This window comes from Lipotes vexillifer, unplaced genomic scaffold (genome assembly GCF_000442215.2).
Source record: "Lipotes vexillifer unplaced genomic scaffold, Lipotes_vexillifer_v1.1 scaffold371, whole genome shotgun sequence".
Taxonomy (NCBI): domain Eukaryota; kingdom Metazoa; phylum Chordata; class Mammalia; order Artiodactyla; family Lipotidae; genus Lipotes; species Lipotes vexillifer.
In genome coordinates, this window is record NW_006786304.1 from 826,922 (window position 1) to 840,907 (window position 13,986).

Consider the following 13,986-nt stretch of genomic DNA (forward strand, 5'->3'; position numbering starts at 1 on the left):
GAGTGTGGCGTGTTCACGGGGTCAGGGCCTTCGAGGCCAGGCTGACAGTGATCGTTGTTCTTCATGTCAGACTCCTCCGACCAGAGTGTGAGTTCCACCAGGGTAGGGGTTTTCATCCACTGATGTAGTCCAGGCACCTAGCCGGGCACATAGTAGGTGCCTGATAAATATTTGATGAATAAAACAAACAGATTGTCTCACTTAATCCTCACAACAATCCCAAGAGGTAGGTGCTGAGATTATTAACTTCGTTTCTCAGAAGAGGAAACTGAGGCTCAGGTAAACTAACCTGCTCAAGGCCACACCGCCGGGAAGCGGCAGAGCCAGGCTGGGATGCGGTCGAGTCTGCCTGTTCGCTCAGAACTGAGCCCATTTCCCGTATGGGAAAATAACATAAGTAGAGTCTGAGGATAGTCTGGGAATGGTTGGGGAAGTGACCCAGAGACTAGAGAGGAGGAGCACAGGGGCAGAGGGAGGCTTCAGACGCTCTCAGGAGGGGGCTCCAAGGACGATGGAGGAGGTGATGGGCGCGTGGTGGTGCCCTGACCAAGACAGCCCACCTCCCTTCTCTCCACCCTCCAGTCTCCAATGGCCCGGTGGAGTCGGTCACCCTGGAGAACAGCCCGCTGGTGTGGAAAGAGGGGCGGCAGCTTCTCCGACAGTGAGTGTGTGGAGGGCAGGGTGGAGGCTGGGGGGCGAGAACACGTTTGGCTTGAGAGATAAGCCCGAAGGCTCCGCAGTCCTTCCTGTCCCCCTGGGAACCCTGAGCTGTCAGGATCCCTGCTGGCCACAGCTGTCACCCCATCGGGGAGAGCAAGGGAAGACTCCCTGCAGGAGGCACGTGTGGAAAGCGACCCCAAGTGCCTCTGTGCCTTTTTTTCCCCCAGGGTAATGTTAAATTGTTTTTTATTAAAGAGATGTGTGTGTTTTAAAAAACTTGGGAAACAGAAAGAAAAGAATAAAAATCACTCACAATTCCACCACCCAAAGAATTTCATGCCCCTGTAAACATTTTGGCACATATGCTTTCTCTTCCGTGGATATGTATTTGTGCCTGTGTGTGTGTGTGTTTTATAAAAGCCAGGGCTCCCCCTTCACAGTGTTTCATAATGCATTGCTTTTGCTAAGCGTTGTGAACGTCTTCCCACATAAATTACTTATGTTGCATATTTCAAGAGCTGTATAGTAGTCTGTCACGTGGATAATCATAACTTCCTGTGGCCAGTCTCTTGTGCATTTCGTTGAAGGTGTATTTTTCAGTAGACTGTGTGACAAACACCAGCAAGTTATTTGTCCATATCCTTGATTTCCTTACGCTGAATGTCTGGGAGTGCAATTGCTAGCTTAAAGGGTGTGCAAACAGTGACAACAGAAAGATCATCACAGGCGACGCTTGCCAGGGACCTGTTAGGAGCCTGACACCGTGCTAAACGCTTTGCACCCAAGGATTCCTCACATAAACCCCCGTGTAGTGTAACTGCTAGCATTCCCCTCGTTTTCACAGATGAAAAAACCGAGGGGCAGAGAGGGTATCTGTTTATGGAAGGTCACAGCTAACCAGCGGAGGGTCTGAGGTGTGATCTCGGGCAGCCTGTCCCCAGAGCCCAACTCCTTCCGCACCACACTTTCCTGCCCCTCCACTGGTGGGGAGGGGAAGCGTCGGACACACACAGGCACCCGAGATGAGATAGCAGGCCACACAGCAGGCCGAGGCAGGTGCTGTCTGATGTTCCCAAAGGGACAGGGTCAGGCTCAACAGAAGAGGCTCTGGAGGCACCTCCTGAGGACCAGCATGGGACTCTTTGTCTCCAGTCTTTTGAAACCACAGGTATTTTCAGCTTTTAGACCAGTCCCAGCTGGCTTCAGTTCTCGTAATTACAGAAGTAATAAATGCTCATTCGTAGAAGTGAGTAGAGTAAATGCCAGAAGTTCCTATTAATATCCCCAATCTCGCTCTCCAGAGGTCGCTGCTCTTAAGTTTAGTGTGTTTCTCTCTAGGGCTAGCGAGGGGCGTGATAAAATGTGTGTTTGTGTGTGGTCTATACTTATATGCACATTCTTTTTTTCCTACAAACACTTGAATTGTAAGGAACACCTAACTTACAGTTTTTGTTGCGCTGTTCATCATGGCCGCTTTCCTTGGCATCTGCTCTGTTTATCTTGTGCGTAGTGTCCCAGCAGTCATTTGCTTCCACAGTCCTCAGCAGTGGACGTGTAGTTTGGCCCCTGCGTTTTGGTTCACTCATATGTGCAGTGTCTCCGCGAGCATCTGTGACAGCACAGTGCCCATGTAGAAAGGCTTCCACTGGAAATAGTCTCAAAGGGGAAACGGTGGGGTCAGGGGTATGCTTCTTTGAAATTTTGATGTATAGTCTGAAGTTGCTCCTCCAAAAAGCCTGGCCCAATTTGCATCGGCCCCCCCGCAGCATATGAAGAAGCCACAAGGCGCCTGACCCGCTCTGGTGCTGCCTCCCCACAGGTACCTGGAAGAGGTGGGCTACACCGACACCATCCTGGACATGCGGTCCAAGCGCGTGCGCTCTTTACTGGGCCGCTCGCTGGAGCTCAACGGGGCCATGGAGCCCAGCGAAGGGGGCCCCAGGGCCACGCCGGGCCCCGGGGGACTCAGCGGCGGCGAGTCGCTGCTGGTGAAACAGATCGAAGAGCAGATCAAGAGGTGAGCCCTTGGGTCTGGCGGGTGCATCCCTGTGTGCCTTCTCCGTCCTGAGGAAATCCGCCGTGCTCTGGGGGCCGCTTCCTTCCTGGAGTGTATCGTGGGCTCCTCTGTCCCTTCCTTGTGCGGTGTCCAGGTTCTGTCTTGGGTTCCCCTGGGTTCCCCTCCCCTGGCGTTGCCTTGGTGCTGTTGTGCATCACAGCTCCCACTGACCCGGCCCCCCTGAGGCTCAGGCCTGTGTGCTCCCCCGCTGAAGGCAGACCCTGGGCCACACGCCAGGACAGGGGTGAGGGGGGCACAGCACGTGGTCTCCGCCCCCAGGGAGCTCTCACTTGTTCGTTCTCTCATCAGTAATTGTAATTTGTCAAAATAAATAAGTTAATGGGTGGTGACGCGAGGTGCTATATAAAAGGCAGTGAGAAAGAGTGATGGGACAAGTGGCACTGCTTCGGATGGGGTGACATTTGGGAAGAGAACTGCATGGAGTGGAGGCTAAGCCACCCAAGCAGCTGGAAGGGGAATGTTCTAGGCGGAGGGAACGGCAAGTGTAAAGGTTCCGGGACGGGAAGGGCCTGGAACGTTCGGGAGCAGCCACACAAGCTGGTGTGGCTGCAGTGGCGTGAGCACGTGGGGGCTGTGGTCTGCGGTGCACTGAGATCTCAGGAGTCAGATCGGTCAGATCAGAAGGAGCTTGGAGGCTGGGGTTGTGGGAAGCCAGTGGTTTCGAGCAGGGGTGTGACATCATCTGATATACTTGGTCTGCTTGGAGGAGAGGCTGACGGAGGGTCGGGCTGGGAGCCGGGAGGCCGGGTAGGAGATTCCTGCAGACGTCCAGGTAAGAAATGATGGACATTAGCAGTGGAGGGGTGAGAAGGGGTCCGCTTCTCGGTGGGTTTTTAGGGTGAGCCGACACTATTTAAAGGACTGCCTGTGGGGGGAGAGGAAAAGAAATTAGGGTGTGGTCTGAGCAGCTGGGAGCAGTGCTGACCCAGCTGGAGGAGACAGAGGGTGGGGGGGCTTCAAGGGCACCGTTCGGGACGAGTGGAGTTTGAGGTGCCTGTTTGGCCCCCAGCACGAGGCGTGGCGGCGCTTGACTCCTAAACGTACCTCCAGTTCACCAGCACCCGGGTGGGTTTGGAAGCCACGGGACTCGGCGGTCACTGAGGCAGAGGGTGTCGATGGTGCTGAGAGGAGGTCCGAGGACCGAGCCATGGGGGCGGTCCAGCAGAGGAGGCCAGGCTGAGGCAGCTAGTGAGCGCGAGGAGAGCCTGGGCGCGGCGTCCCGGCGGAGTGGCAGCCATCCGCCCGGGCAGTTGACAAGAACTCTCTGGGGCATCAGTCCAGTGGCAGAAAAGGAGGCTGTTGGCATTTATCTGAACTTCAAATTCTGCCCTCCTTTCTGCCCTGGAGTCAGGTTTGGAAAATAACCTCCTTCGCTAAAACTTGTCATCCCGATGGAGCCGTTAAACAGCAGGCCGGGGTGGACAGGGGAGCGCCGTCTGTCAGTGGGGAGAGTGCAGGCTGTGAGGGGCCCGAGTGACCGTGGAGTGACTGGTTCCTCTTTCTTGCTGGGTTTGTCCCCTCCACTCACCTGCTCTGTGCTCGTGGTTGGAGCGGGCCATGGGAACGGGAGCTGCTGAGTCAGTGGCGCTTTGTTGTCCAGCTCTCCTTCTGACTCAGCATATGCCAGGGCCGTGCCGTCAGGGTTGGGGGCTAGTCTGGGACTCAGGGAGGGTCAGAGCTCAGTGAGGGGTTGGGCCTGGTCTGTGGTCCCAGTGAGGGTTCCAGCTGGAGTGTGTCAGGCAGAGGCTGGGCTTGAAGCTCTGCGTGTGATCAGAGTCAAGGTTCCTCTGGGGTCAGGGTGGGCTTCGCACTCCTGAGAGCCGGGTCCAGGCTCTGGCCCCCGAGCCTCGGCGCTCTCCCATCTGAGCTTTGTCGCCTGGCAGGACTAATGCCCCCTCTGCCCCCCTGTCATGGGCAGGAAATCGGCCGGCAAAGACGGGAAAGAACGCTTAGACGGCAAAGAGCGCTTGGGTGGCTCAGTGCTGGAGCAGATTCCCTTCCTGCAGAGCTGCGAGGATGAGGACAGCGATGAGGACGATGAGCTGGACAGCGTGCAGCATAAGAAGCAGCGCGTGAAGGTGAGCACGGGAGCTCGAGGGGGTGCCCCTCCCCCCTTCTGCAAGGGGGCCCTTGCTGTGCGTGCAGAGCAGAGCGCCTCTGTGAGTGCTCTGGGGCTGCCTCTGAGGACTGTTCTGTGTCCTGATCATGTCCCTTCCCTGGGTCCCCATCTCCTGTCCTGCCGTGCCATTGCCTCAGGTACCTTGGGAGGTGCCTAGGTCTGTTCTATCAGGGCTGGCCCCTTCTCCACCTGCACCCCCGTCATTCTCTCCATCCTCCTTCCTTGGGCTCAGATGTTCCTGAGAGGCCTTTCCTGAATCTCCAGGTTAGGCCAGCTCTGAGACGCCCTCTCTTCTGTGCTCTCCTTCTGGCCAGCCTGACCACAGTCGGACTTAGAAATGTTTTGGTGTGACCCTGCCTCTGTCTCCTGCAGCAGATTGTGCGCTCCACGAGGCAGGGACTGTGCGAGTCTTTTACTGTTCCCTCCCCAGCACCCTGAGGGAATGTGGCCAGGCCCAGGGCTCAGCCTGGAGCCAGGTCGGGGGACTCCAGGGGGGACTTCATAGGATGTGAGTGTCCAGTCTGCTGTTGGTGGCAGGACCGAGGCCCAGGGACACTGCCCACAAGGTAGAGTCCACATCTCCTCAGCTTGGCCTGGAGATACGGCTCCCACCGCATTTCCCCCCACTCCTTAACTGCCAGAGCCCCATGCTCCTGCCATCCTGACGGCGCTGTCCTTACACGGGGCCGGGTCTCATCTGTCCAGTAAACATTCATGTGGGCCTCCATGGGCCAAGCTCTGTGCTGGCAGTGAGGACATGGAGACGCTGAGGTCCGGTCCTGGCGTGGAGGAGCTTGGGGCCAATGTGGGCTTCTAGGTAGTCACAGGCAGAGGGACGTGCCACGGTGGATGCAGGGACACGTGCCCAGGAAGGGGAGCCTGTGGGAGACGGCCTCAGGGGCTTTCCTTGACCCGGCCTTCCCACCCGAACTCTAGCCCTCCCTCCTCAGACTCACCTCAGACACCCCCCTCCTCCAGGAAGCCTTGTCTGACTCGCCCTTGCTCCCCTTCCCCCCACAGAGTCAGGAGGCTCCTGTGGGCTCCCCCGTCCTGACCGGGACCATTCTGGGTCCTCTCTGTCTGGTGTCAGGTCTGTTCTGGCCTCAGCTCTATGTCCAGTGTCCCCAGCGTGGCTCAGCGCAGGGTCCCGCGCAGGTCAGGCACTCAGTGAACGCACTGAGGGGAATGGAATGCACAGAGCCGGCACACTGGCACTGGGGTTGCAGGAAAAGCAGGGTGTCACTGAGTCTGGGGTCTCTAAGCTTCTCCCCTGGTCCAGAACGCCTGGTCCCTCCTGCCCCCTGTTGGGATTTTCACTCCTTTTGCAGGTCTCGCCTCAGCCTCCTCTGGGAAACCTTCCCACTCCTCTCCGCTCCTCCCATCAGAAATGATCGCGTATTCCCTTCGGCCTTTGCATCAGTCACCGCACCTGTCCCACATGCCCTGTCAGATGGCTCATTATGTAGGGGTCCCATGCTTCCCCAAGCCCTCTGTCTCCACACAGCAGACCTTCAGTGACCAGACCCTGATTCAGAAGACCTGCCCGTGACTCCCAGAGTGGCCGTGGCCTGGCTCTGTAACTGTGGGCACATGATTCTCTTTGTCTTGGCTTCAGTCTCAGGGGCTAATAGTCCCTGTCGGGCTTCCCTGGTGGCGCAGTGGTTGAGAGTCCGCCTGCCGATGCAGGGGACACGGGTTCGTGCCCCGGTCCGGGAAGATCCCACATGCCGCGGAGCGGCTGGGCCCGTGAGCCGTGGCCGCTGAGCCTGCGCGTCCGGAGCCTGTGCTCGGCAACGGGAGAGGCCACAACAGTTAGAGACCCGCGTACTGCAAAAAAAAAAAAAAAAAAAATAGTACCTGTCTCTGGGTTGTTGAGGAATTAATTAAAATGAGTTCACGCGTACAAAGCCCTTGGCTGCACGGTGGCTGCCAGGCCAGGTGCTCGGCGGCAGCAGTATTAGCAGTGCTTGGCAGGGGCCTGGCACTAATAGTCCCAGGCAGTGATGGCAGGATGTAACTGCATAGGGCCCCTCTCGTGGACTGACCCCTGCCATTTTCTCTCTGGGTAGGCTGTCTGAACCTTGACCCTGGGTCTTCTCCCAGGACGGAAGAGGAAGGCACGTCCCATCCCCCTCCTCCCACACAGGCCAGAGGTTGGCCCTCCACGATGCCTGAGCCTGAGCATAGCTGCTCCAAATTCATACCCTCCAGACCCAGCTCAGGATGCTGAGCCTCTGGGAGGAGGGGCATCAGCCATGCCCTCGAGGAATTCACAGTCTGACTGAGGCTGGGCCCAGGCAGGAAACACTTAGGAGGGCGAAGCCTTCCTGGAAGAGGTGGTGTTTGGAACCAGTGGTCTCCGAAGCACTTAAAGCAGAACTCGGATTCAAAACTGTATTTGAAAATTCTGAAACTCCCTTAAGCCATTTAAGTGCAGCCTTTGAAGTGCCAAGTATACAGCTCCCGGATGGCACTTTATGTAAAACACAGTGATGCTTACGCCACAAGAGGGTAAAGAATCATACGCAAGATGTCACTTCATGAGGCTGCATCTCAAAGGTGTCCGTGTGGGGAAACACAGGTGTGATGCTGCTCCTAAATTCACAAGCCTGGGATTTGGTCCAGGCTTGTGAATTGAGGAGAACAGGATGATTTGGTTCTTGCTCCTGGTTAAGACCGACTGTGGGAAATAGCAAACTCAGTGTTCACTCGCCCAGCATTCTGTTTCTCAAAATGGAGGAATTGGGGTGTTTTCTCTCATTCTAAAAGTAGCTCCTGCTTGTTATGCAAGAAAACAGAAATTCAGCCAGTGTAGAAAATTATAAGGAAGACTTGGAGAACCTCAGGTAATCTCACACCCCAGAGCCGTCTTAGTGTATAAGGAATGGCTTGGACCTGGTGACCTGGGCAAGGGGCTTCACTCTGCTCAGTCTGTTTTCCTTATCTGTAATATGGGGATAATAATTACAATAGTAATTATTCGTGGGGCTGTGAAATCATATATGTGAAGCTTATTCAGTGCACTGAATAACCCAGAGAGGCTGGCCCAGTAAGTGTTCATTATTATTACCATTGTACCCGTGGATCTGTTCTCACTTTGATTGAGCGCCTCCTTCCACTCACTCACACCTGTAGAAACACGTATATCTTCCCTCGCCCCCGAAACAGGCTGTCATGTTATCCGACGTTTCTTCATGAGAAGCACTGTGCTGGGGGCGGGGCGTGGGGGAGCAGGAGCAGCCTGAGTGAAGGCCAGGAGGGGGGCCCTGTGCGGGGATCACTGCTGGACGCAGCAGGAGCGGAAGGGGTCTCCAGAGCCAGGCTGGGGGAGCAGCTCCAGTGAGGAGCAGCCCTGAATGCTCCCAGCAGGGGGAGCGCGGCATCAAAGTGTGGGGCTGGGGCGGACCCTGCGGGCCGAGGCCAGGAGCCTTGGTTTCTCTGTTCCTGGAGACTGGGTGGGCTTGGGCCCATGCAAGAGCCCCTGACCCCTGGTTGTCTCCACGCCCCAGCTGCCATCCAAGGCCCTGATTCCTGAAATGGAGGACGAAGACGAGGAGGACGACTCAGAGGATGCCATCAACGAATTTGATTTCCTGGGCTCAGGAGAGGACGGAGAGGGCTCTCCAGACCCCCGGCGATGCGCCGGAGAGGGGACCCACCATGAACTGGGTGAGTTGGAGGTTTTCTGGCCCACCTTCCTCACTGCAGGCACACACAGCCGCCTGCAGCTGCTTCCTGCCCCAGGGTCTCCACCGGACGGATACACTTCCTGAGAGGAGGGTGGCCAAGGAGAGCGGGAGGCCTGCACCACGATGGCCAGGCCTTCACTCCTTCCCTGGAAAACCCCTGTGGGGACACAGGCAGGCCCGGCTCTTCCTGCAGCAGGGCCTCCAGCCCTCCACTCGAGCAGCCAGTTGTTGGCGGACCTCGGAGGGGGCAGGGTGGACAGGATGCAGACCCGAAGTGGAGAAGGCAGACGGGGCAGTGCAGCTGCTGCTTCCTGTCCTGTGACTCCAGGCTGCGCAGCCCTCGGGGGTCACGTAGGATGGCTGGGGACTGAGGCCCCAGCAAGGGCAGCCCATTGAGGGTCCCATCTCAGTCTGTCTCCTCTGCCTGTCCGCCATCCCCACCCGGAGCCCAGGGCTTCCCGGCCTCCCCACAGCTGCAGGAGAGCTCTCGGTGGTGGGGAAGGCATCGCCTGCACGTGGCTGAGTGAACCAGTCAGTAACTCTTGCCCTGTGCCTTGTCCCTGCAGAAACCCGGCGGGTCAAACTCCAGGGAATTTTGGCCGACCTTCGGGATGTGGATGGGCTGCCACCCAAAGTGACCGGCCCACCTCCCAGCACACCCCAGCCCCGGCCCCACGAAGGTAAGAGGCCCCTCCACCCTGGCCTAGTCCTGAGGGGCCCACGGCAGAGGGAGGCTGCAGAGCTAAGCCCAGGGCTTCTGTGTCCTCAGGGTCGAGGCCCAGCCTCTAGTCTGCAGCCTCCCTGTCCCAAAAGTTCGTCTGTCTGTCTCTGTCTCCCTCTCTTTTTGTCTGTCCTGCCCTGTCTGTCTGTCTCTCCCTGTCTCTTTCTTTCCAGCTGTGATTCTTGATCTTGTCCTCTCCCTGTCTCTCTTTCTCACTCCTTACCTCTCTCTCTGCCTCTCTCTGTCTTTCTCTCTTTCTCCTTGCCCCTCTCTGCGCCCTCCCTCCCCTCCCCCTACCAGGTTCCTTTGGCTTCTCCTCAGACGTTTTCATCATGGACACTATCGGGGGCGGGGAGGTGAGCCTGGGGGACTTGGCAGATCTCACCGTCACCAACGACAACGACCTCAGCTGTGATGTAAGTTCTCAGGGTGACCACCCCCAACAGGCCCCCATGGGGCGTCGGTGCAGTGCCGGGACTGGCTGAGCTCTGACCGTGTGCCCGGCCTGTGCCCAGCCCCTCACACACGAGGACGATGTGAGATCATTCGCCAGCTCACTGTTTCACAGAGGGTACCGACACAGGCGGTGGGACTTGACTGGGGTCACCGAGGTGCCTGGCCTAAAAGGCTCTGGCGCCTATGTTTCAATCATGCTGCCAGGCTCCTTGTCCCGGCGATGCTCCCTCACATCCTGGGCTTCCATGCACCTCAAGTCCAGCACCCACCGCAGACGGGAGGCAAGGGTGAAGGGGGTGCTGAGTCAAAATACAGCATTAGAGGAAGGGGGCTTTGGGCTGGTGGCAATTTGGGTAAGAAAGTCTGTGCAGGAGGTGAGAATTGAGCTGACTTTGGAAGGGGAGGTGACTTTAAGCCACAAAACAAAAAATCAGGCCGATCTGGTATGTTGGGCTGGAATGAAGGGAGACCTTAGGGCCAGTGTCCTGAGATCTGTGGCCGGGCCTCTGGCTATCTGGGCATCTCTGAAACGGGCGCATGTGAGCAAGTTCCTGTAGCAGGACATTTACCCCAGCTTCTAGCAAGATTTCAAGTGATCCCAGCAAGGGTAGGACACTGCTGTGGGGTGTTGGGAAGCGAGACTGGAGCGGAGGGTTTGAGCAGGGAGCACGCTGCAGGGCTCCTCTGCTCTCCCTGAGGTGAGACCCACCCCCACGGGGCAGCGTGCATGGGAGGGGGTAGACCCTCCGGCCTAAACCTCTGTGGCAGAAGTGGTGACCTTGGGGGACAGAGCCCAGATGAAGGGGTTCATCAGGGGTATACCTCATCTTGGGGCAGAGCACTGAGGCTTGACTGACAATCTGCTCGTCCCCTTTCCCGAGCAGCCCTCCCCAGGTACCCCACCTGGAGAGCGACACCATCGTCCGCCAGGACCTGTGGGACTCTCCCTCAGAGGCCTATTGATTCGGCTTCCCAGTCTCTCCCCACTGTGTGCTTGTCCCCATCTCCGCTCCACAGCGTCTGGTCTGCCTCACGTCTCCCTGGGAGACTTTCCTCAGGACCTCTTCGCCTCTCTCTCTACAGGCACTCTTGTCTTCCCCAGTCGAGCCCCCCACGGGGCGGCCGGAAGAAGTTGTGTCATTTCCTTGCTCTAAACCCTTCTGTGGCTCCCCTGTTGCTTGGGATGAGCTGCACGTTCCTGAGCGTGGGCCACTATTGTGGCTCTGGCCAGCCCTCTTGGCCTCATCTGCCGCTCTCTCCCTTGTTTTCTGCATCGCAGCCCTCCTCTCAGGCTCAGGATCCGCCCTTGCTGCCTCTGCCTCAGGGACTTTGCACATGCAGTTTCCATCCTCTGTCCCCTCCCCTTATCTGGTTACGTCCTGATGGCTTGTCAGTTCCTCAGGAAAGCCTTACTGACCCCCGACAGAGGAGGACAGGCTGCCCCGTACCTCCTCTCAGTGCATTTGTAATTCGTGGCACTGCTTGCAGTTCATAATCCTCTGCGCTGTGGAGACGATCTGATTGTCTCCCCCAGGCTCCCTCTGCATGGTGAGATCCCCAGGGTTTGGGCTCCCCTTTGCCTCCCCAGAAGCCAGCCCAGGCTCTGCACACTGCAGGCATTTGCTGAGTGAGTGAGGGGACACTGCAGGCAAGGAGGAAGTGGGAGAGGGCCGGGCTGGAGGCCAGTCTGTGAGGTGCCCCGTGTGGGGCTGGGAGTTGGTGTCTGCGGGACAGCTGAGATGGATGAGCAGACACTGAGGCAGCTCCCCCTCCCCAGCTGTCTGACAGCAAGGATGCCTTTAAGAAGACCTGGAACCCCAAATTCACCCTCCGCTCCCACTACGACGGCATCCGCTCCCTGGCTTTCCATCATAGCCAGTCGGCTTTGCTCACTGCTTCCGAGGATGGCACGCTCAAGCTCTGGAACCTGCAGAAGGCGGTCACAGCCAAGAAGTGAGAGCAGCAGCCCCAGGGTGGGGGGGTGGGGAGGGCACCTGGGCGCAGGGGACAGGGTGATGAGGGGCTCCCAGCAACATCCAGCTCCTCTGTCTCCCCCCAGGAATGCTGCGCTAGACGTGGAACCTATCCATGCCTTCCGGGCTCACAGGTAGGGAAGTGCCCCCAAAGGCAGCCTGCCCCTTGGCCCACTCACTGCCATCCTGGGGGCTGAGGCAGGGTGGCAGGAGGGCTCGGAGTCCCTGTGACCCTCTGCACACACCCCACCTCGTTCCTGGCGCTCTTCAGACTTTCAGTGCCCTCGTAGCTGGTTCTCAGCACAGCCTTCGGAGGAGGAAACAGACACGGGGAGTGGGACAGGCACCTTGCCTGGATGGCGCCACCAGAGCACCAGATGCTGGATTCCTTTTGGCCAGCCTTGAAAAATGCTAGTGGAGCACTTCAGGGTCCCGTGGGGGATGGGGAGCCTGGAGTTTTTCATCTCCCCGCTTCACACAACTTGGTATCCTCCAGGGGCCCCGTGTTGGCAGTAGCCATGGGCAGCCACAGTGAATACTGTTACAGCGGTGGGGCAGATGCCCGCATCCATAGCTGGAAGATTCCAGACCTCAACATGGACCCGTACGACGGTTACGGTGAGGACAGCTCCCTCCCCTGCCTTCCTTTCCCCCACCCGCCTGCCACCGGGGCCTCTTGGTTCCCGCAGCCCCCAGGCTTCACACTGGGTACAGGGGGTCGGCATGCCAAGGGCTCCCAGTCTGGTGAAGCATGGGCCAAGGCGATTCAGCACGTGCCTGAGGGTGGGACAGGACAAGGCAGCAGCGGGGGCGCTGGGGGAGCGTTTCGCAGAGGAGCTGATTGGGGTTGAGCTTTGGGGCCGGGGACCAGCCCGGGCAAAGGCGTGGTGGGCCTTGGCAGCTCTCTGCGCTCAGCTCTGCCCACATCTGCATGGTCAAGCGGAGGGAGCCGGCGAGGAGCAGGTAGAGCAGGTGAGATGGAGACTCTAGCTGGGCCAGGCTGTAGGGAGTTTGGCTGTATCCTTGGGCCACCTTTAAGATTAAGTGGAGAAGTGACCAGACTGTCAATATCTGTTCCGTGTCCGTGTCCCTGCCCTCTGACACCTCTTCTGATAACCCTTTTGATCGCACACATGGCTCCGTACAACAGGCTGTCATGGCAGAGTTTAGAGGGCTGTGTCTCCTCTCAGAATGTATACTGTTTTCTGAAGAATGGTCTCACCCTTTCAGAGGTCAAGGGTCAGTCCCAGGCAGTATCTGCTCTAGGCTAAGAAAGTTGTCACATGTCGGCTGTCAGCAGGACCCAGCCAGAGCACCCTGTGTGGACTCGAGTGACCAGGGAGGCAATGGTGGGAACGACCAGAGGGCTTTGGAGAGACCGGGCAAGGCCGTGCTCTTGGGCAGAAAACGCCGCAGGGACCGAGGGTGGGGCTGACCCACAGGGGCCAGCCTGCAAAGGGTCCCAGGGCCACAGAGCCACCCTTGTCCCTCGTCCCCTTAACTAAGCAGCGGCTTCGTGCCAGGCACTATCGCGGGCCTGTGGGGACGGCAGGGAGCGAGGAAATCCATACCTTCTGGAGCTTCCACTCTGGGGCGCCTTCAGGGCCCTAAAAGCTTCACAGGACAGCTAGCGGTCAGAGCGGGAGCAGCTCTGAGGGCGTGAGGATTTGGGGACGAAGCCGGACGAAAGGGCAGCTCGAGCTCAGTGCCTGTGTCTCGGCAGAACTGGTGCTCCGGGGCTGTCGCGGCTGGGGCCAGGGCCGGCGGCCCTGACGCAGCCCTTCTCTCCCTCTGGCGGGTCCAGACCCGAGCGTGTTGAGCCACGTCCTGGAGGGCCACAGGGATGCAGTGTGGGGCCTGGCCTTCAGTCCCACCTCCCAGCGCCTGGCTTCCTGCTCTGCCGACGGCACTGTCCGCATCTGGGACCCCAGCAGCAGCAGCCCAACCTGCCTCTGTACCTTCCCCACAGCGAGCGGTGAGTGGGGGGGACATGGGGGCGTGCGGGACCCTGACAGGTGGCGCAGGAGCCGTACAGAGCCGGAGGCCCCCAGAGGAGGGGCGCCTCCTGTGCCCCCCGCACCCAGGGAAGAGCGGGGCCGTTAGGCAGCCTTCTCTCCCCCTCCGCCTTCAGATCATGGGACCCCCACCTCAGTGGCCTTCACCAGCACCGAGCCTGCCCACATTGTGGCCTCCTTCCGCTCTGGCGACACCGTCCTGTATGACCTGGAGGCTGGCAGTGCCCTCCTCACACTGGACTCCCGGGGGAACAGCGGTAAGGGAGGCCCCAGGAA

General features: G+C 58.7%; 1 protein-coding gene across 2 annotated transcripts in view; it reads left to right on the plus strand.

The window, feature by feature from the left end:
* STRN4 (striatin 4) overlaps nucleotides 1–13,986 on the plus strand; it is a 25,729-nt gene that overhangs the window by 9,461 nt on the left and 2,282 nt on the right. The window contains exons 4-14 of one of the 2 annotated variants that reach the window (XM_007458492.1): nucleotides 583–661; nucleotides 2,480–2,677; nucleotides 4,656–4,815; nucleotides 8,366–8,525; nucleotides 9,112–9,225; nucleotides 9,567–9,682; nucleotides 11,500–11,675; nucleotides 11,782–11,829; nucleotides 12,192–12,313; nucleotides 13,500–13,670; nucleotides 13,827–13,967. In XM_007458492.1, the coding sequence (XP_007458554.1) occupies nucleotides 583–661; nucleotides 2,480–2,677; nucleotides 4,656–4,815; nucleotides 8,366–8,525; nucleotides 9,112–9,225; nucleotides 9,567–9,682; nucleotides 11,500–11,675; nucleotides 11,782–11,829; nucleotides 12,192–12,313; nucleotides 13,500–13,670; nucleotides 13,827–13,967 (1,485 nt within the window). The remainder of the gene's footprint in view (nucleotides 1–582; nucleotides 662–2,479; nucleotides 2,678–4,655; nucleotides 4,816–8,365; nucleotides 8,526–9,111; nucleotides 9,226–9,566; nucleotides 9,683–11,499; nucleotides 11,676–11,781; nucleotides 11,830–12,191; nucleotides 12,314–13,499; nucleotides 13,671–13,826; nucleotides 13,968–13,986) is intronic. The other variant, XM_007458493.1, reaches the window with a different exon arrangement.